This window comes from Solanum pennellii, chromosome 4 (assembly GCF_001406875.1).
Source record: "Solanum pennellii chromosome 4, SPENNV200".
Taxonomy (NCBI): Eukaryota; Viridiplantae; Streptophyta; class Magnoliopsida; order Solanales; family Solanaceae; genus Solanum; species Solanum pennellii.
This window is the reverse complement of record NC_028640.1, coordinates 4452956-4474901: the sequence shown is the minus strand read 5'-3', so window position 1 is coordinate 4474901 and position 21946 is coordinate 4452956. Positions and strand designations below refer to the sequence as shown.

General features: G+C 30.8%; 5 protein-coding genes and 1 pseudogene across 5 annotated transcripts; 2 read left to right on the top strand and 4 right to left on the bottom strand.

Moving 5' to 3' along the window:
• Positions 1-179: 179 nt before the first annotated feature.
• Positions 180-2288, top strand: LOC107016338 (annotated as a pseudogene).
• A 4483-nt stretch (positions 2289-6771) lies between these two features.
• Positions 6772-7074, top strand: LOC107016439 (monothiol glutaredoxin-S2-like). The gene has a single exon (XM_015216911.1). It carries the CDS (start codon positions 6772-6774, stop codon positions 7072-7074), a length of 303 nt encoding a protein of 100 aa, XP_015072397.1.
• Positions 7075-8930: 1856 nt separating this feature from the next.
• LOC107017177 (monothiol glutaredoxin-S1-like) lies at positions 8931-9558 on the bottom strand. The gene has a single exon (XM_015217449.2). It carries the CDS (start codon positions 9386-9388, stop codon positions 9080-9082), a length of 309 nt encoding a protein of 102 aa, XP_015072935.1. The 5' UTR covers positions 9389-9558; the 3' UTR covers positions 8931-9079.
• A 2969-nt stretch (positions 9559-12527) lies between these two features.
• On the bottom strand, positions 12528-12836 carry LOC107017158 (monothiol glutaredoxin-S1-like). The gene has a single exon (XM_015217434.2). The coding sequence runs from the start codon at positions 12834-12836 to the stop codon at positions 12528-12530; it is 309 nt and encodes a 102-aa protein (XP_015072920.1).
• Positions 12837-16303: 3467 nt separating this feature from the next.
• Positions 16304-17022, bottom strand: LOC107017121 (monothiol glutaredoxin-S1-like). Its single transcript, XM_015217395.2, has one exon. It carries the CDS (start codon positions 16842-16844, stop codon positions 16536-16538), a length of 309 nt encoding a protein of 102 aa, XP_015072881.1. The 5' UTR covers positions 16845-17022; the 3' UTR covers positions 16304-16535.
• A 2763-nt stretch (positions 17023-19785) lies between these two features.
• On the bottom strand, positions 19786-20094 carry LOC107016438 (monothiol glutaredoxin-S1-like). The gene has a single exon (XM_015216908.1). The coding sequence runs from the start codon at positions 20092-20094 to the stop codon at positions 19786-19788; it is 309 nt and encodes a 102-aa protein (XP_015072394.1).
• Between the last annotated feature and the right edge of the window lie 1852 nt (positions 20095-21946).

The following is a 21946-nucleotide window of genomic DNA, read 5'->3' as shown; positions in this document are numbered from 1 at the left end:
ACATATTTAACTTGTACATACCCACATAGACACTGCATAATAGAAACCTAAATCATTTCGAATTATCACATAAAACAAAATAAATACTCCTGTATATTACAGTACATCAATATAGTTATCGTTTACAAAATACTAAATCACCAATGGTCAAAACATGCTTATTCCTAAAGCATATTATTTAAACAACTGATTATAAGAGCATAAAAGAAATACTTAATAACTTTTCAAAGTATAGGTTAATAAGTTTCTGATTTTAGCACAAAAAAAAACAAAAAAAATCTTTGGCTTGTCAAAGAACATCTTAAGAAAGTAGTATTATCATATTTCTTCTCTTTTGAGTGAAATTTAATATCTTCAATCAAATTCTATCCACTCCTTACATATCCATTTGTTTTCTTGTTCATCATTTTTGAGTATGGCAGCTTATAGTGCTGTAATTTCTCTTCTTCAAACTCTTGTTGATCAACGAAATATTCGAGAACTCTTTCATGATCACACAGCCAAAACGCTCGATTCTCTTCATGCTACTACTCAAAAATTTTCAACATGTCCTTGAAAATATTAGCAAGAACAGAAGATTTGACCATGAAAAGATCAAATCTTTTGAGGAAAAAATCAGAGTTGCTGCTTGTGAGGCAGAAGATGTTGTTGAGCTGAAAACTCATCAAATCATCAAAGGATTTGCTACCAGTTGTTGAAAAAATGGATACAACAAAGAAACAAGTGAGGGACATTCTTTCTCATGATGATGCTGATTAACTTCTTCTACAAGTTATCCAATGATGAAAGATGATAATGTGCAGGGACTTGATGATGACTTGGAGATCATAATTAATAGGTTGACAGGACGAATACGGGATCTAGACGTTGTCACAATATCAGGCATTGGTAAAACAACACTAGCTAAAACAGCTTATGATCATCTTACAATCAGGTATCACTTTGACATTCTTGCTTGGGTTACAATATCTCAAGAATTTTGCCGTAGAAGTGTATTGTTAGAAGCTTTACATTGCATAGTGTTCGTCGCTTCAGTTTTCAAACCGAATCTTATTCAGTCGATGACTACTATAAAAGCTATTACCCCCTGATGCCAGATTTATCTACTTATTTTCTCGATTGAATCTACCTCTTGAACCCCGTATTAAGTTTTTCAGGAGATTGCCTGTCTACCATTCTGATCCTATAATACATGAATTTTTCTCTAGTTTCAAACTTATCAGGGTATTTGCCCCAGCTTCAATGAAGATATAATGTTCAAGTCATTTCCACTTGTGATTAAAAAGTTGTTTCATTTGAGATATCTCCAAGTTCGATTTCATGGAGATATTCCTGAATCAATCTCAAAGCTTCAGAATTTGCAAACTCTAATTTGTGGTAGTTATCCTTACAACAATATAACTTTACCGTGGAAGATTTGGATGATGAAGAATTTGAGATGTGTGCGTCTGGATTCGTGGCAGGGTTGCCAAATCTAGAGGAATTTTCTATTCTTTGTTACAACAGTTGTACAGATGAAGTCTTTTCTGGCATTCCCAATTTAAAGAGATTGATCATTCAAGCACCTTTTAACGTAGAAGAGATTACCCACCAGCTATTAGATATGTCCACATTGACAAAGCTCGAAGCATTTAAGTTGTACCAGTCACCTCTCCATCAAGAGATTTGGTTTTCCAACATCACTTAGGAGGTTATCTTTAACTCGGTGTTGTTATTTTTATTGGGCAGACATAACATCAACTCTTATCATGTTGCCAAATCTTGAAGAGTTCAAACTTAAACGTTCTCGATGCTTGAGTCTTGAATGGATACTGAGTGATAAAGACGAAATCAAAAGCTTGAAGTTATTGTTACTGAGTGGTGGAGGACTTTTGTGTTGGGGAAATTTGTAGTTTGGAGTCAATTGAGTTACATGATTGCAGCACTACTGCTGAGTATTCTGCAAGAGAGATTTTACACGAACAAGAGGAAATGGGAAATAATATCCTTAATGTCTACATCCATAACAGTCGTAGTAAGTGTTAATTCTCTCATAAATGGTTTCGGTTCTTCACACTCATATTTATAACTTTTCCTCTTCGAAATTAAGATGATGACTTCTATTTGTGTCTTTAATATGCAGGGACATGATTCTTGTTTCGAGGGATCATCCAAATGCAGAACCTTTTAGTTTATATTTTCAGAAGTGAAATCATAACTCGGTTTTATGTTTGAAATGAATAAGGTTTTGATCTATTTTATGCCTTGCCTATGGAGTATTACACGAATCGAAGGTTTCACACTTTGAATCTGTTTCCTCTGTGCAACTATAATACATGTTTTAAATAATAACAGTAAGCAAATCGCTCAAAGATCCATTATTTTGTTGGAGTTAAGCATTGGTGTGAATGAAAAATGGAAAAATTGAAGTTTTGTTCTTTTTTAAAGGAACTTTTCTTCCACATTTGATGGTGGAAAGGAAGATTAGTGTGCTTATATATTAGACTTGTGTGTGATTAGAGACTGTCTTTAAGTTTGACGAAGTTGTAGGCGTTTGAGGTACTAATACTCTTGCAATATGTATATCCGTTTTTATCATGAGAGGAAGTAATCCATCACCCCGTGTACACTAAGTGGATTAATTTTCTTAAGGACACACAATGATTCTATTGACGTATTAATATAATTGTCTGTTATGCGGAATTTGAGATAATACGAGAAAATATAAATGCGAAAAACAAGACAACAGATTTACGTGGTTCACCAATAAATTGGCTACGTCCACAGGGAAGAGGGAGAGCAGTTTTATTATGGAGAGGCAAGAACAGAATTACAGAATAGGGTTTGCCATAGCGTCTATATATAGTGCTAAGCTACGCCCTAACAGGCTTGGGCCCAACATACAGAATTAACAGATAATTAAGGGCCCAATACAACAACATTGTATACCGTCGGGCCGGGGGCGTCTCCGCCCCCCCGGACCCCCAGGCCCCGTCCTTTCTGTTTGTAACGGGTCCGATTCAAGGCATTCAACATTGTCAGCGGTATAGATGCTTTAAATTGAGTTAGAAAGCTGTCAATCAGAAGAAAGAAAACATTAATCAAATGATAGTTATTATTATAACTTGACACAGATGTGCTTTCACACACCCAACTGTCATTGACTTTAGTTATTTTTAGTAAGTCAAATTATTTTATTGATAAGATAATCACCAAAAATTATTAATTATAAGAGTGTTTGATATATTGAATTACATCCTCTTTACTCCTTGAAAAATAATTTTGTTTCTCCATATTGACTTAATGGCAGCTTATAGTGCTGTAATTTCTCTTCTTCAAACTCTTGATCAACGAAATGCACAACTCTTTCATGGTCACACTGTACAAATGCTCGATTTTATTCATAAAACTGGTGAATATTTTCAACAAGTCCTTGAAAAAATAATTAAAAGATTGACAGGACCACCATCGGATCTAGACATTGTTACAATAACAGTCATGGGTGGAATTGGCAAAACAACACTCGCTAGAAAAGCTTACGATCAACTTCAAATCAGGTATCATCACTTTGATATTCTTCCTTGGGTTACAATATCGCAAGAATTTAAAGGTAGAAATGTATTGTTAGAAGCTTTACGTTGCATATCAAAGCTAACAGATTTTAACGCAAAAGATTATGATAAGATGGATGACAATGAGTTAGCTGACCTAGTATAGAAAAAGCTTAAGGGTCCATGATACCTTGTTATCATTGATGATATTTAGAGTAGGGATGATTGGCTTATGGATATATCCAGCTTCAAAAAACTCGAAGCAATCAAGTGTTATGTGATTCTTTGAAATGATAAAGGTTTCAATCTACTCTGCATTGCCTATGGATCACACGTCGATTCTGTTTTCCTCTGTTCAACTATAATAAGTGTTTTTTTGTCGATGGGTTGTGCTTTTACACACTGTATATCAAATGAAAACCTCACAAATCCATGAAGTTCTCTTACATAGGTAGTGGCGGAGCCACTATCATCAAAAGGATGGTCAGTTGAACACCCTTCACCTGAAAATTATGGATTATACATAATTTTATCATACGTGTAGTATACATATATTATACATCTGCCGACTAGTATATTAAGTTTAATCAGTTGGATGGGCGGATCTTTAGGTTAGCCTGATGCATACTGTCTCTACTCTCTACTGAGCTGTTGAGAATCAGTTAGAGGTTCATTTCATTGCCTTTTACATATTTCATTGCAGCAACCAAATCTGTCAAATAATTAATCCATTTGTTCTATTTTATGTGACGATGTTTGACGACTATAACATCATATAACCAAAAAAAATAGAAAGATTTTGATTTGACTAAAGTTCTTTGCAATTGACCTAAGTACATTGGTTCAAGATTAGATTTTGACTTAATTAATTAGCATATGGGTAACAAATCCATGCAATTAACTTTTCTTTAGCATAATACCAATAATAGGTTGTGGTGGGACGATTGGATACATGCGACCTTAGTTAGAAGTCTCAGATTCAACCATCTAAGAATGAAAAAAAATTCAGTTGAAAGTGTCCCCTCTAGAAATGAATCTTGCAATGCGTAAATCAAAATTTAGTCAGGTCCAACACATTGTATCGGGCTCCGGAGCGATAAAAAAAAAGAAGAGACTTTTCTTTAGCATCATATTTTATTCATGTTCTCTTTTGGAAAGTAGTAATAGAAAAATGCAACTTGTAAAGGATCACACCTTTTTAAGAGCATAAAGGCATATAGCTTTTGAGACGCCATGACTCCACGTTACATTGTCAAAATTTCCATCACACATGCATATAAACGAATGTCATCGTTTCAAATTATGTGACATAGCTCGTATCAATATGAAATTTAAAAAATATTACTTGATTCTGATTTGTAAATAAGAACAAATTTTTAGCATAGTTTAATAGCTAACAATAATATATAAGATCTCAAGACTACAAACAAATAATAAATATGTACATATTTAATCCTTTTGCTCATTAAAAACGATGTTACATAAAATGAAACAAAGGAACAAGTAATATTTGGCCTTTCGAGGTAGCATATAACTTTTTTTTTTCTTATATAAATTTTTTTTCTGAGTGAGAATCACTTTATGATAAGGATGTCCTAGTATATATACTGTACCCTCTTTCTTAATTTGTCCTATATATTATTTCACCTTTTGTACTTTGTAATAAAGTACGATTTGCATGGACCTTATTGCAACATGTCCACAAAGAACTATTAGGTATCTAGAACCAACTGTACGGCTTATTAAGATTTGCATCACAAAAAAAAAAGGAATATATCGTCTTTACTGTCAAAGCTCAAATTTAAAATTTTTAATTAAAGAAGATGAAAGTTTGCGTTCATATACTTTTAGTGATTGGAAGGATATAACTTTTTTGTACTTGGGAGGCTAGATCGGGCCGGTCTGAAAGGAGTTTGTTAAGTAAATATTCGAGTTCATAAATGTCCTTGCATATTCCTTTCTTCATGCACGGTGTTTAGTGTAGGTGTCTGATTCGACTTCAAAAGTTATTTCATGATATAATACTCACCCCGCCCCACCCCACACTTTGCCCACATAAGAAATTGGGCCTGGATCTATCATCCTTGTCACCCCCAAAAAGCATATGGCCTTTGGAACTTGGAAGTACCAATCGACCCTCTCTTTCTTGCTTGAGATCCTTTTGTATTTGATGCACTATATATTTGGAATATTTCAAAAGCATTAGATCCAAACCATTTCCTTCAACTTCGTGTATCCAATTAAATTATGACACATAAAATAAAACGGAGTGAGCATATATATTAATATTGCCTATATATAAAGACTGTTGTTGGTTATTGTTGCTGATCTGCGTGAGGAGAAAAAAAAACTGGATCGTACTCTTTAGAGCGTGAAGAGCTCTGATACCATATAAAGACTGAATGTTCATTTATTAATGAAGGCAGCAAGTTATTAAATAGAGTTACAAGGAAAGTAATAAGACTCCTAAACGAACTGAACTAAAGTAATCTAATTAAATAATAACTGCTGAACTAGTAAGACAATCCTAATATGACTAAACTACTAACTGGCGTCCTAAGACCAGATGTTCTAATACTATATCCGTGTTGTATTGTACATATTTAGTTGTTAATGAATATTAATATGGGGTGTAAATCTAATTTTCTACACTTAATTTCTAATGTATGTAAAATTAAATGGTAAAGCAATGATTCTTTTGATGGTTTATGACTTAGGTTACGATGTTGGACTATATATAGCTCAATAAAAAAAATTAGCTAACAGACAAATTTTATCTCTAAATAATTAAATCATTAATTAATGGATTATAGATAAATTATGAGAAAACTCTTATCAGCTATGAGCTATTTAACCAAGAATTTGATAGTATTTTTGGAATGTTAGTCATTTTATCTACGTTACACATAAAGTGCTCAAAGATCATAAGGAGGATATTTAAAAGGTAGTTATATTCCATTCTGATTTTCAAGATTGTAGAATGTGATGCAGTTTCATTTATCGTACAAATGATAAAAAGTATATCTTTTTTTTTTTATCTTTTTTTTTTGCTCTTTTATTTATATATAGGAATATTTTCATCTTTTAATTTAACCCTTATATATAGCTCCCTCCAATTGAAATAACCATATCAAATCAACAAACTCAATACACAAAAAGCCTTTTCTCTTCTAGTTTCCTTCACATATTTTTCTTCCAATAAAAATATATCTTTCACAAAAGACTTAAAAACATTATGGAAATGGTGATGAAGTTGGGAGCACAAAGTCCAGTGGTGATTTTCAGTAGAAGCACTTGTTGCATTTCTCATACCATCGAAACCCTAATTCGCAATTTTGGAGCAAACCCTATTGTTTATGAGCTTGATAGACTTCAAAATGGGAAGGAATTAGAGAGGGCATTGGTTGAATTAGGGTGTCAACAAATTGTGCCTGTTGTGTTCATTGGAAATGAGTTAGTTGGAGGTTCTAATGAAATTATGAGTCTCAATATTAGAGGCAAGCTCAAGCAATTGCTCATAAAGGCTAATGCAATTTGGGTATAAAAGATATTTGCTTGTAATCTTTTTTAAAATAACCACGGGTCAGGACAACTTATGCACACCTCGACTATAGATTTTGTGCTACCTACATCAACAGAGGTACTGGATAACTCTGTCCACTAAGACTTGGACTGATGGAAAAAAATCAGGCTCGAGAGAGATTTACAAGATTGAAATTTGATAAGCTAAATTAATTTCTAGGTCATGATGTCATTTTTGGGCAGTGAAAGACTTAGATATGTGAGGTTTTCTTTTATTCACCTTTTTATCTCCATTTTTTGTTGTTAATGTATTTTTTTGATATAATAATTAATGGTATGTTTTGTCCATACCATTTTATGCATTATTAATTCATATCACATTCCTAAGGTTGTTCTTGCACACACAACCTAGTAGGCTTGTATATTGAAGTAACTTTTTTTTTTCAAACCCTGTATATGCATTAAAATTTTACTAAATATGTATTTAAAAAAAAAACTCAACGCCCAATTATTAACACTTGATGAGGTCATTATCTTAGAATCAAGAACTCAGTAAATTTAAATTTTAAATTTGTTTTCTGTTCGCGTTATTTCTAGAGTTATAAGCAAACACGAGATATATAATGCTATATATTTAGCCAGTAGATCCGCTACTATATTTTGCTTCCTAAATGAATTTTTTCATCATATTAATATGCAAAAAATTGTAACTTATAGTACTTTTCATATAGTTTTAGAATATCTAATTTTTTAATTATAATATCGAATAAATGTGATTTAATTTACCTTTGAGAATTAGACAAATTGACTTTCGATAAGCGCAATATGACAAACAATTCTGGATGGGGAGAGTGTTATTTAGAAAATTTAATTCCTCTATGGAGTCGATTGCAACTCTAGATCTATTGTTTTAGGTTGTCTCAAAGAACATCCATTAATTCTTGACATGTTTAAAATTACAGATTTCAAAAGTTTTTTTTATTTTTTTTAAAAAAATCATACAACACAAATACGGCCGTAGCATAAAATGAACTAGAGGAATAACTTGATGTAATAAAAAATTGTGACCTTTCGAATTTGTAAAGGAGTTTTTATTATAATGGGTGAGAATATATTGTGATGATAAAATTGGCATAGTACTTTATATATTCCCTTTCTTGATCAAGTAATTTACTTTATTCCTGAATATATTAAAGGATATTTGAACCAAGTTAGTCATTATTTATCAACCAAACTAGCTTGAAGAAGCATCGAAATTTTTGTGGTACTTTTTTTCTATACTTTTGGTACGGATAATTATGTGAACTTGATTTCAACAGCATATGTATATACGTCTATAAGTATTTATTCCCAAAAAAAGAAAAAAAAGGATATTTTTGCATCATCGGATTATTGTTATATGTGTAGTAATTTTAGTATATATCTATGACTTGTCTTATTTTTTGCAAATTCCATATTTTAAAAGATTTATATGTAAATATATTTTGAGTCTCGATACTATATAACAAAAAATCTTTGTACCTACGATGTGCATAATTTAAACTCAATCACAAAATATATTAACTTCATTTAAAATTTTGTAATTAATATTGGCACAAGCTACACATAAACATGATGTCAGTACAACAAAAAAGAACTTTTAGCGGCATTAAGTATTGACATTAATAAAGAGTGTTAAAGTTTTTATCGACATTACTTAAGTGTCATTAGAACCAATGTGGCTAAAGTCTTTAAAGACATATACAAAGAGTGAAATACATATTTAGCGGCAATTAAGTATTAATTGCCGCTAATGATATTTTCAACGTAGTGTCTTCATGCATGTTATAAGCTGTGGATAAAGAAAAATTGCCTAGATTTCCAAAAGAAAAGACTAGGTATGACCAAATTATAACTTTATTTATACATCAAGATTAATCATTATTCACAATGTGAAGGAAATTACAAAGATCAAAGCTAAAAGTCTCACTATATGAAAACTCCTAGACCTAGTACACTTGCTACATATATATAATCTTTATTAATTCCTATATCCAAATGGCATTAGCCCTAATTAGCAATTGTTTAAGCTTTCCCCTCACATTAAGGCTCATTATCTCATTTGCACCACCAACTAACTCTTTCCCTATAAATATTGCTGGTACACTTGGATGACACCCTAGTTCCATCAATGCCTTCTCCATTTGCTTCCCATTTGGATGTGTATCAAGCTCGTAAACTATAGGGTTTGCTCCAAAACTGCGGATTAGGGTTTCAATGCTGTGAGAAATGCAACAACTACTCTTGGTGAAAATCACCACCGCGCTAGATGCTCCCAACTTCATCACCATATCCATGTTTGAAGTAGAAACTTAAATGATTAGAGTTTGGCCAAATGCCAAGATTTATAGGTTTTAGTGAAGAGGAAAATAGAAATTGTGATGGATACAAGAAATGGTATATATGAAAGTTTGTGAAGTGAATTTGAGACTTGATTTGTTGTTGAAAAAATTGAACCTAACGTGAAGCTATATATAGAGGCATTATGTTTACTAAAAAAGAGAGATAAAAGGTGAAAATTGTTGTGGATATGGATTTATTTAGATTGTTCTTGATCACTTGTATGATAAGGACATAACAAAACTAAATTGAAGATAAAAAGAATATAATCTATCACATCTTTAAAATATTCCAAGAACATTGTAAGGCCACTAAAGTCCTTTTAGATTTTCATTTTTCACATATATATATTTTAAAAGAATTCGCTTGCTTGGTGTGGTTTGTGTTTTTAATGCAATTTTCTCTTTTCGAAAACAACATTCTCGTATCAACATGTTAAAGTATGTAACTATTTCATTTTTAACTTAAATCGTTAGAGATCAATCTAATTGAAAGCTAGACTGACACGTCTGCTTATGAAGATATGGCTTCCTCACTTGTTTGATTTGAAATGGCACGATGCTTCACACATGTAATTGGAGTCTGTTTTGGGGCTTACAGAAGCTCGTGCAAAGAAGATTTATAGGAGAGAAGTTCCCCATCTCTCTTAGGCCTTCTGTCTCTTAAAAAATATTGTATTCTTATGTTTGAGATTGCCTCTGTGTGATTCATCCTAAGTAGCTAACCGAAAAGGAACTGACTAAGCACACCCTTATTTATTTAACAACAAATCTAAATTTCCTAATTAATACTAAATATTTTTCAATAATTCATATAATGTTGACCTGTATGTTTCGATAATTTATGTAATCATGAAATTTAAGTGTATATAATATAATCAAGAATCAAGATCGACGTTACAAGAATTATAAATGTTGCATTTTCCATTAAGTTCCGATAAGAACAAAATGTAATGCACTCTTGAAAACAATGCAAGGAAAAAATAAATCTATATGTCCAGCTGGAATTAAATTTTACAATAGAATATTACTTTTAATTTGGGAAAAAAAAAGAAAAAGAAATCTTTTAAAAGAATATATATCCTCATATAGACGTGTTGTTGAAATCACGTCCACATTAATTATACGATCTGTACCATACACAAATTTAATTAAAATTCCCATTAGTATAAAGTAAATATCAAAAAAAAAAAAAGAAGGAATCTAGTACAATTACTAATGTATGAAAAAAAAATGCTCAATCCCTTACAACCTCGAAGGGCCACATATTTAACGTATTACTCTTAAGGTATCAAAATGTAACCTTTAATTGCATGTGTACTTTCAAAGGTGTGTCTTGAAAAGGCGTTATTTCATATAGTTTCTTCAACGAAAAAATTACTGAAATACACGTGTTATCTTTCCCTTATTTTCAATATCTCTTTCTATTTTTAAAAATTTTAAAATCTCTTATTTCTTTAATATATCCGAGCTACCTATTAATATGTCCGAGCCATCATTTAGTGTATCCGATCTGCATATTATGTATTCAGTTTATTTTATAATATATCCGAGCTAGTTTTTATGTATCCAGTTTACATTATAATGTTTGTGAGATATTCTTTAATGTACTCGAGCTACATATTAATGTATTCGGTTTGTGTTACTTTTTAAGAAATTAATATAATTACAAGGCATAAATTGTAATTTCATATTAAAACCATGTGATTTACGTAAAATCTACTTTTTTTAATGAAGTTATAATATATATCCTTGGCAAGATCCAACTTTAGACATTTTTCGTAGCTATGACAAATATATTTATATATGCCTCGATTTCAGATATGTTAATTTAAATGAAGAAAGGCTGTTTTTTTTATTTTTTATTTATCTTTATAATTATCTTTACGTATTTTTTTCCCACCAAATTTGAATAGTGCATATTGAGAGAGTACGATATGAGAGAAGAAGATACGCAAGCAAACCTATGTCAAATTTGTGAAAGAAATAATTATACGACTGGAGCAGTTAGAGATTTTGAATTTAAGCCCTAAATATATATAAATTATGAAATAGTATTTCGTAGGGAATGTTTGCTCTCAAAATAAAACATTCCGATGCAGATTCAAATTAATCCTTCCCCAAGTACGTAATACCGGATACCGAATTGAAAAAAAAAAGTTTCCCCATGCCATTGCATGCAAAAGATGGAAGTGAGGAATTTATTATTGATGGCAAGAAGATTTCATTCATGTATGTCACCAAAAGTCAAAACTTTTAATATAAGAATATTTGCAATATGTGTGTCATGTGGTCTTTAGCCTGTTAGAACAAGTTGTACCTTTTGTATGTAAAGAATGTCATTCCAACAAATCAACAAGTTCCATAACGATACATAAAGATGCTAATTTCTCTATTAAATTCTTCTAATGTCTTAACAAAATTAATTAAATCGAAATCTCCACTTCATTATACATAGATTATTAAATAAAGGCCAAATGACAGAAATCTCACATATTTTTAAGGCAAAATTATCATTTGTTCCTCATAAGTTTATAATTACAGAAATTCCTTAAACTGATACAATAATACAAGCGTTGATATATTAATCTGATACGCGAGATACATTAATCGTTAAGTAAGATACATTACATTTTATATTTGATACACTAATATGATGTACAATTTACACATGATACACTAATTTGATGGTTGAGATACATTAATCTGATGCGCTGATACATTAATCTTGCGAGATACATTAATCTGATGCAAAAAAGAAGAAGAGGAATTTTGGAAATTTGTAAAATTAATAGGGAATAATGGTAATAAGAGAACTTAAAGGTGAAATTTTTGTCAGTTTCCTCAAATGTGAATAATATAAGTTGTTACCCATGAAGGTTCCTGTGGAGGTTTCGACTTGACCCATATCATCACTAGATTGCAAAAAGAAAAGACTTGCTATGACCAAAGTATTAGTAGTTTTTATTTATACATCAAGAAGCAAATTATGAGAGAAAACAAAAAGAGTATCTGTATTACTTGGTAAATTTACCATCAAAACATTTAGACCAATTGCTATATACATAGCTAGTCAATTTATTAATTAATTAATTTCCTATACCCAAATGGCATTAGCCCTAATGAGCAATTGTTTAAGCTTGCCCCTCACATTAAAGCTCATTATCTCATTTGCACCACCAACTAACTCTTTCCCTATAAATATTGCTGGCACACTTGGTTGACACCCTAGCTCCATCAATGCCTTCTCCATTTGCTTCCCATTTGGATGTGTATCGAGCTCGTAAATTATAGGGTTTGCTCCAAAACTACGAATTAGGGTTTCAATGCTGTGAGAAATGCAACAACTACTCTTGGTGAAAATCACCACCCCACTTGTTGCTCCCAACTTCATCACCATATCCATATTTAAACAACTTCAAGAAATAATTAATTAGTAGTTTGGCTCAAATGCCAAGATATATATGTATATAGCTTTTAGTAAAGACTAAAGAGGAAAGAAGTTGTGAAGTGAATTTGAGGGTTGATTTGTTGTTGAGAAAATTGAACCTAACATGAAGCTATATATAGAGACATTATGCTAACTAAAAGAGAAAAAAAAAAGAAGATGAAAATTGGTACAAGTTGATGATGTGATATATCTAGATTGTTCTTTTGATTACACTTGTATGATAAGGGCATATTGTATGCCTTATCTGGATTTTATAGTAGCATAACATACTCAATCAGAAAATGAAAAGAATATAATCTATCACTTTTAAAATATCCCAAGAACATTATATTACAATGTCACTATGATCTCTATCTTGGTTTGATTTGTATATTTAAGGCAGTTTTCTCTTTGAGAAAATAAACAATTTCGTTTGAACAGGTTGAATTGTACGACCACTTCATCTTTAAATTAAATCATTAGAGATCAAACATTTTTATCAATCTCTTTGTTATTGCTTTTAACCAAATTTATAAAACGTTGACTTATATATGTATCAATAATTATAGATGTTGCTTTTTTAGTTTGTACCCAAATCGATTAATTAGCAACACTATAAGAACAAAATATATTTTGTGAATGCCCCCTTGAAAACAAAGTATCTACAAAAAGAAAAATAAATCTATATTATATCCAGCTGGAATGATATTTTCCAATAGAATCTTACTTTTGTTTGGAGAAAAAAAATGATTTTTTTTTCAGAATATATCCTCATAGGACATACTGTTAAAATCAAAGTTTGATTGCTATGTGATAAACTTGGTTAATATTAATTCCCTTTGGTATAGAATAAAATCATTCGATAAAGAAAGGGAATGTACGTAGTACGAGTTGTTCTATATTCTCATTCAAATAAATTCTCCCTTACTACATCGAAAGGTCACATATTATCTTAGTACTCTATTTTACCTCATTAAGGTCACTATATATACGATAAATGTGTGAGACTTCTTTTTATTTCATAATTAAATAATATTCAAAGTACGTGGACCTAAAAATCACGGCCGCCTAGGTGGTCAAACCACTAAAGCAAAGGCTTTAGGCTCTAAAATTTTGAGGGCCTAAAGCAAAGGATTTAGGCTCTAAAATATAACGTGTAATATTATTTTGTGCAAATGGGAAAATAATATTCCTCTGCGATTGCAAAAAAGGGAAAAATAACAAATCTTCCTATTAAAGGCTAGAAGATTTCATTCATATGTCACCTCAAAATTCAAAACTTTTATAGGTAGGTAAGAATATTGAGTACGGAGCCTAAAGGGTACAAAATATTAACAAAAATTTCAAAACGGTATATAAAATTTTATATTAACCAAAACGGCAAAATCGCTGCATCAACAGCGATTTACTTCCCCGGAAAAAGCAAAAACGCTGCCGAGGCAGCGATTTTGCAAAATGTGAATTTTTTTTTTAAAAAAATGAAATCGCTACCTAGGCAGCGATTTTAATTTATTTTTAAAAAAAGTCGCTGCCTAGGCAGCGATTTATAAATTTTAATTTTTTTATTTAAGGAAAATCGCTGCCTAGGCAGCGATTTTTAAAAAAAGAATTTTTTTTTTTTAAAATGCGGAAGTAAAAATTTTGAAATGTGCAAAGTCGCTGCCTGGGCAGCGACTTGTATAATTTTTTTATTTTTTTTTTAATTTTTAAATTTTTTTCTTTAAAAAAATGTGGAAACAATGTGGAAATTTAAAAAAAAAAAGATTTTTTTAAAGCAACAATTTTATAAGATAAAAAAAAGTTATAATTTTTTTTTTTATAAAATCGCTACTTTAAATTTTATTTTTTTAAAAAAATTATTTGTGGAAAATCGCAGCGATTTACATATTTTTTTTAAAAAAAATTATAAATCGCTGCGTAGGCAGCGATTTAAAAAATTTATAAATTTATAAATTGGTTAATATTTTTGGAAAATCGCAGCGATTTTCATATTTTAAAAAAAATTATAAATTTTTTAAATCGCTGCCTACGCAGCGATTTATAATTTTTTTTAAAAAATATGTAAATCGCTCAGCGAATTTATAATTTTTTTTAAAAATATGAAAATCGCTGCGATTTTCCACAAATAATTATTTTAAAAAAATAAAATTTAAAGTAGCAATTTTATAAAAAAATATTATAACTTTTTTTTTATCTTATAAAATTGCTGCTTTAAAAAAAATTTCCACATTGTTTCCACATTTATTTTAAGAAAAAAAATTAAAAATTTAAAAAAAAAAAATTATACAAGTCGCTGCCCAGGCAGCGACTTCCACATTTTTTTTAAAAAAAAATTCTTTTTTTAAAAATCGCTGCCTAGGTAGCGATTTCATTTTTTTAAAAAAAAAATTCACATTTTGCAAAATCGCTGCCTCTGCAGCGATTTTGCTTTTTCCGGGGAAGTAAATCGCTGTTGATGCAGCGATTTTGCCGTTTTGTTTAATATAAAATTTTATATACCGTTTTGAAATTTTTATTAATATTTTGTACCCTTTAGGCTCCGTACTCTAAGAATATTTGCAATATGTACCATATGGTCTCTTATTGAAACAAGTTGTTTTGATTGGATAAGAAGAAGGCACTCGAATGGGTCATTTATTAATAGTCAGGATTAATTAAGAACAACTATATATTTAATTAATTAATAATTAAATAAAAACAAAATTTATGTGGCATCTTGAAATTCATAAAGTGGAACTAGCCTACTACATATTAGGCTCTTTTGACTTTTTGGGGATATGTTTTTCGATAAGATAGTTATATATGTAGAATTTTTAAGTAAACGAATTAGTGTAATCAAAGATCGTATTGATAGATGAAATCTTCGAGTATATGTGTATGCTTCTTATATATGATGAGTTGTAACAAGAAGGTTGTGGAGTCTTAAGTTAGCTAACTTAGAGTTATACTACAATGCAAATACAATTACAAGAGTAGATGTTTGACTACTACTACGACTATAACTCGTAGCCTAGTCGATTGACCTAGTCCTAGTGTGATTTGAACTATTTAACAACTGACACAGTTGTACCACATTGTTTAATTTTTGCATTATCTTCATGTACCCCTATCTTTAACAATATACACTTCTGAAACCATAGATAAGAGTTCTGAGATTGAATCACACCACTATCCTTTATCCAAAAGAGAATTTTTATGTGTGCATGTTAAGAACATAATCAATCAAATAAAGGTGTGTTCTCTCTGAGATATGATCATACACAAACAAATTCTTCAATGCTTCTCTACATAATTTGGAGATTATTATATATGATATCTTGAATCAAGATATACTTCAAGGAAAGGTGTTAGAGGTCATTAATAAGAGATTTATATCGTTTATTTCATCATATGATGGACTTTGCTCAATCTCAAAATGTAAAAATGATAACACATAACACATGTATATAACCACATGAGGAGTATAAAATATTATTGATACTTTATTAAAATTCAATACATAAAGATATGATCATTGCTATGAACTTCTTCCATGCCATCAGCTGTGGACAAGTAAAATAGCCACTAGCTAAGACCAAAGTATAACTTCTTTTACAACATTAGAAAGCAAATTAAAATGGGGTTGATTTATTGTCAAAAACTCCTAGACTTGCTACCAAGTCATTATTATAATTTCTATACCCAAATTGCATTAGCCCTAATGAGCAATTGTTTAAGTTTGCCCCTCACATTAAGGCTCATTATCTCATTTGCACCACCAACTAACTCTTTCCCTATAAATATTGCTGGCACACTTGGATGACACCCTAGTTCCATCAATGCCTTCTCCATTTGCTTCCCATTTGGATGTGTATCGAGCTCGTAAACTGTAGGGTTTGCTCCAAAACTACGGATTAGGGTTTCAATGCTGTGAGAAATGCAACAACTACTCTTGGTGAAAATTACCACCGCGCTTGATGATCCCAACTTCATCACCATATCCATGTTTTATATGAGTTCAAGAAATGACCAGTATAGTTTAGTTTGGCCAAATGCCAAGATATGTATATAACTTTTAGTGAAGAGGAAATTTGAAGTTGTGAAGGCTAAAGGTTTTGTGAAGTGAATTTGATGCTTGATTTGTTGTTGAGAAAATTGAACCAAACATGAAGCTATATATAGAGGTATTATGTTAACTAAAAAGGCAAAAAAAAAAAAGGTGAAAATTGCTAAGAATTACAACTTGATGATATGATATATCTAGATTGTTCTTCATTACACTTGTATGAAAATAACAGCATATTGCATGGCTTATCTAAAATCTAAAGTAGCATAACATACTCAAGCTGAAAGTAAAAAGAACAAAATCTATCACTTTTAAAATATTCCAAGAACATTGTAAGCTCACTAAATTAAAGTCCTTTTAATTTTTTATTTCAGGAGAAAAAAAGTGCAAAATATTTTTAAGAATATATATCCTCATATAGACGTGTTGTTGAAATCAAATCCACATTATATGATCCGTACCCTTAGAGAATTTTTTGAAGCTTCTCCTAGTTTGGTTGATATATTAAAAATTCGTTTTGGTATAGAATAAAATGCACCCTTGCTACCTCGAAAGGCCACATATATTATCATTTTAGCTAGTTAGTTGTGTGACACATTTTTGGATCTAAGAAAATAAAATAAAATCTATTAAGGTCTATGATCTTTGAGGAGTCCGGAGCCTAAAGGGTATAAAATGTTAAAAAAATTCTAAAACGGTATATAAATTTTTATTTTAACCAAAAGGGCAAAATCGCTAGAAGAGCAACGATTTCGCTCGCCGGAAAAAGCAATATCGCTGCAATAGCAGCGATTTGCAAAATTTGATTATTATTTTTTTAAAAAAAAATTGTAATGATTTTTTAATAAATCACTGCCTAAGCAGCTATTTCTTTAATTTTTTTTTAAAATTTTTTATTTGAAATTATAAAAAAAAAGAAGAAGAGAAATTAAGAGCAAATCGATGCAAGTGCAGCGATTTGTCTCCAATTTTTTAAATATATTTTTAAATCAATTTTTTTTTAAAAAAATTATTTTAAAAATTTTAAAATAGAATTTTAAAACTTTTTTAGAAATTTTAATTTTAAATTTTTTTACCACTTATTCCAAAATAATTTTTTTTAATGATTTTTAAAAATTAGTAATCAAAATTTTAAAAAAAATTTGATTTAAAAAAATATTTAAAAAATTTGGAGACAAATCGCTGCACTTGCAGCAATTTGCTCTTAATTTATCTTTTTTTGTTTGTTTTTAATTTCAAATAAATTTTTTTTAAAAAAAAGTTAAAGAAATCGCTGCTTAGGCAGCGATTTAATAAAAAATCATTAAAAAAAATTATTTTGGAAATCGCTACCAAGGCAGCGATTTCTTTAAAAAAAAAACTTTTAAAAAAATTCAAATTTTGTAAATTGCTGCGCAGCAATTTTGCTTTTTCGGCGGCGACGTCGCTGCTCTTTCCTTTTAGTTTAAATAAAAATTCATATACTATTTTGGAATTTTTATTAATATTTTATACCCTTTAGGCTCCGGACTCGATCTTTAAGTCTCATTATATTCATGTATGGAATATACATGCACATTGGTTATTGTCCTACATATGGGGATGTTAAGGGTTTATATAATTCATGACAAAAATACTAATTAAACAAGGAGACTAATTAATTAATCTAATGGATATATATATGTTATTGGACATATTAATATTGGAGATGTGTAATGGATTAATGTTTAATGGTATGATTACATATAAAATATAATATTTTCAAAATATTCAAAAATTTGAAGTACCAAATCTAAAAACCAAAAAAATTACAACTTAATTCTTTTTTAAAAACAAAAAACAAAAAAAGTAAAATTGGGGTTGAGGTTTGGGAAATGGGGAGGGGATTTTTTCTTTTTGTACAAAAAGTAGTAAATTATATATTAATATAATTAATTTATATTCATTAGTTACCTGAGATTCTAAAATCTTATCCACAAACCAAAAATTGAACAAATTTTGAATTTCAATTCGTGATTACCCAAACTACTCTCACCCCTACTCCCAACCTATTTACGATCTCAATCTTTCCTGGAAAGTTCCATCGATATATGGAAAAATTACTGAAATACACATTTATGTTTCCCTTATTTTCAATACTCTTTCTTTTATTTCTAAAAATCTTTAAAATTTCTTATTTCTTTAATGTATTCGAACTACATATTGATGAATCTGAGCCCGAGCTACATATTATGTGTCCGCTATATTTTATAATGTATTCAAGCTAGTTTTTAATGTATCCGAATTAGTTTTTAATACATTCTAGATACATATTATGTATCCGGTTTATGTTATAATGTATTCGAGATACTCTTTAATGTACCCGAGCTACATATTATGTATCCGATTTGTGTTACTTTTTAAGAGATCAATGTAATTACAAACTAAAGAGGAATACATTGTAATTTCATATTAAAATTACGTGATTCTTAAAATTTATGCTAAATGAAATAGAGTCAGACAAGACTGAAACATTTTTTTGTTAGGCTTACTAACTAAGCCAACGCATATGATATCGAAAGTATATTGTAAAAATGATAGTAGAACATAACAGGTGTAGCCATTATAAAGTAGTATATATATAAACTATTATTGATACTTTATTAAAATTCAATACATAAAGATATGTTTATTGTTATGAACTTTCATGTCATCAGCTGTGAACAAGTAAAATAGCCACAAGCTATGACCAAACTATGACATTTTTTAGTATAACATCAAAAAGCAAATTAAAATGGGAGAAAAACACAACCTTTGCTGCATAGAAACCTTTGCTAAAAAGCTAAAAAGAAACTCTACAAATGGGGTTGATTTATTGTCAAAACTCTTAAGACATGCTATACCAAGTCATTGTTATAATTTCTATACCCAAATGGCATTAGCCCTAATGAGCAATTGTTTAAGCTTGCCCCTTATATTAAGGCTCATTATCTCATTAGCACCACCAACTAACTCTTTCCCTATAAATATTGCTGGCACACTTGGTTGGCACCCTAGCTCCATCAATGCCTTCTCCATTTGCTTCCCATTTGGATGTGTATCGAGCTCGTAAATTGTAGGGTTTGCTCCAAAACTACGAATTAGGGTTTCGATGCTGTGAGAAATGCAACAATTACTCTTGGTAAAAATCACCACCCCACTTGTTGCTCCCAACTTCATCACCATATCCATTTTGAAACAACTTCAAGAAACAATGAATAGTTTGGCCCAAATGCCAAGAAATATGTATATGATTAGCTTTTAGTGAAGAGGAAAGAAGTTGTGATAGCTAAAGTCTTGTGAAGTGAATTTGAGGATTGATTTGTTGTTGACAAAAATTGAACCAAGCAATAAGCTATATATAGAGGCATTATGTTAACTAAAAGTATTGGAGATAATACAGGATTAAAGGAATAATTAATCTGTTGGTTAGTTAGTTAATTAGGAGTTAGTTAATTTGTTAATGAGTTAGTTGGGTTAGTTAGAAGTTAGTCAATACATTCCACATGTATATATAGTACCATACTTCATCTTTGTAAGTCAGTTTTTCATATATACAAATCAGAAAATTCCCAAACTGATTTTCTCTCTTCTACTCTGTTCATATTTGTTCATGGTATCAGAGCATTTGAATCTGAGATTCAGATTCACAATTATTCGATCTTGAGTCCTATTTTCAGAGTTTAAGCCATCATCACAGGTTGAAGAAGATGGTGGAAACAACATCAGAAGGAAGTGTAGCTGGGGTTTCAGCTGATACTATTGATGGAATTGAAAAAAATCGAAATCACCCCCTGTATCTTCATCCATCTGATACTCCAGGTAGTGTATTAACTTCTGTTCAACTCACAGGAACTGAGAACTACTCACTATGGAGCAGATCTTTGATGATTAATCTTAGGGCAAAAAGTAAGCTCGGCTTTGTTCTAGGAACATGTCGAAAAACAGATTATAATTCAGCATTAGAGGAGCAGTGGGAGAAGTGTAATGCATTTGTGTTAGCATGGATCATGAACACAGTATCCAAGGAGCTATTGAGTGGAATTGTATATGCATCAGACGCAGCTATGGTCTGGGCAGATCTGAATGAAAGATTCAACAAAGTTGATGGATCTAGAAGCTATCAACTCCATCGCGAAATCTGCACACTTAATCAAGGTAATATGACAGTTTCAGGGTATTTCACAAAATTACGCCTCTTATGGGATGAATTTGATGCGTTGGTTCCTCCACCTACTTGTAACTGTGATAAATCTAGGACGTATGTTGATCACTTACAGTTCTTACGATTGTTTGCGTTTTTGATGGGATTAAGTGAGGTATACAGTCATGCTCGTAGTCAAATTTTAATGATGAATCCCATGCCTAGTGTAAGTAAAGCTTATGCCATGATAGTAGCTGATGAAAGCCAACGAGTAACAGCAGGATCTAGAATTGGTGGTGATCTAAATGAATCAATGGCTTTGTATGCTAACAGAGGACGAGGAACTCATAATCTGAATGAATCATTGTATAATGATAGATGAAATAATCAGTTTTCGAATGATCCAATGGCTATGTACACTGGGAAAGGTGGATACACAAATAATGGATCTGGAAGTAATGGTGGATATTATGGATCTGGAAGTAATGGATCTGGAAGTAATAGTGGAAATAATGGTGGATATCCCAGGCAAAAAAAAAATTGGCATCTCTTTTGTGATTATTGCAAGTTACATGGACACACTAAGGATATATGTTTTAAGCTCATTGGATATCCAGCTGATTGGAAGTTCAAGAAAAAACTTGGATCAGGAGGATCAACAGGTGCAGGAAATAATGGGAGAGACATTGTTAATCATGCTTATGTTGACAATCCTAGAGATGCATTTGGATTTATGGATCATAGTTCAACATATCCATGCCAAGGTTCAGTTAACAAACCACCATCAACCAACACTTCTGGAGGAAATAATGATCATATTGATAAGGAGGAGCAGCATATAGCAAAATCTCCTATGGCCAATACTGCTAGTGCTCATATGGCAGGTATTTCCACTGATGT

Bases quoted from the DNA above. Each gene is read 5' to 3' on its own strand.
- LOC107016439 (XM_015216911.1), top strand. From the start codon at position 6,772: ATGGTGATGAAGTTGGGAGCACAAAGTCCAGTGGTGATTTTCAGTAGA.
- LOC107017177 (XM_015217449.2), bottom strand. From the start codon at position 9,388: ATGGATATGGTGATGAAGTTGGGAGCATCTAGCGCGGTGGTGATTTTC.
- LOC107017158 (XM_015217434.2), bottom strand. From the start codon at position 12,836: ATGGATATGGTGATGAAGTTGGGAGCAACAAGTGGGGTGGTGATTTTC.
- LOC107017121 (XM_015217395.2), bottom strand. From the start codon at position 16,844: ATGGATATGGTGATGAAGTTGGGATCATCAAGCGCGGTGGTAATTTTC.
- LOC107016438 (XM_015216908.1), bottom strand. From the start codon at position 20,094: ATGGATATGGTGATGAAGTTGGGAGCAACAAGTGGGGTGGTGATTTTT.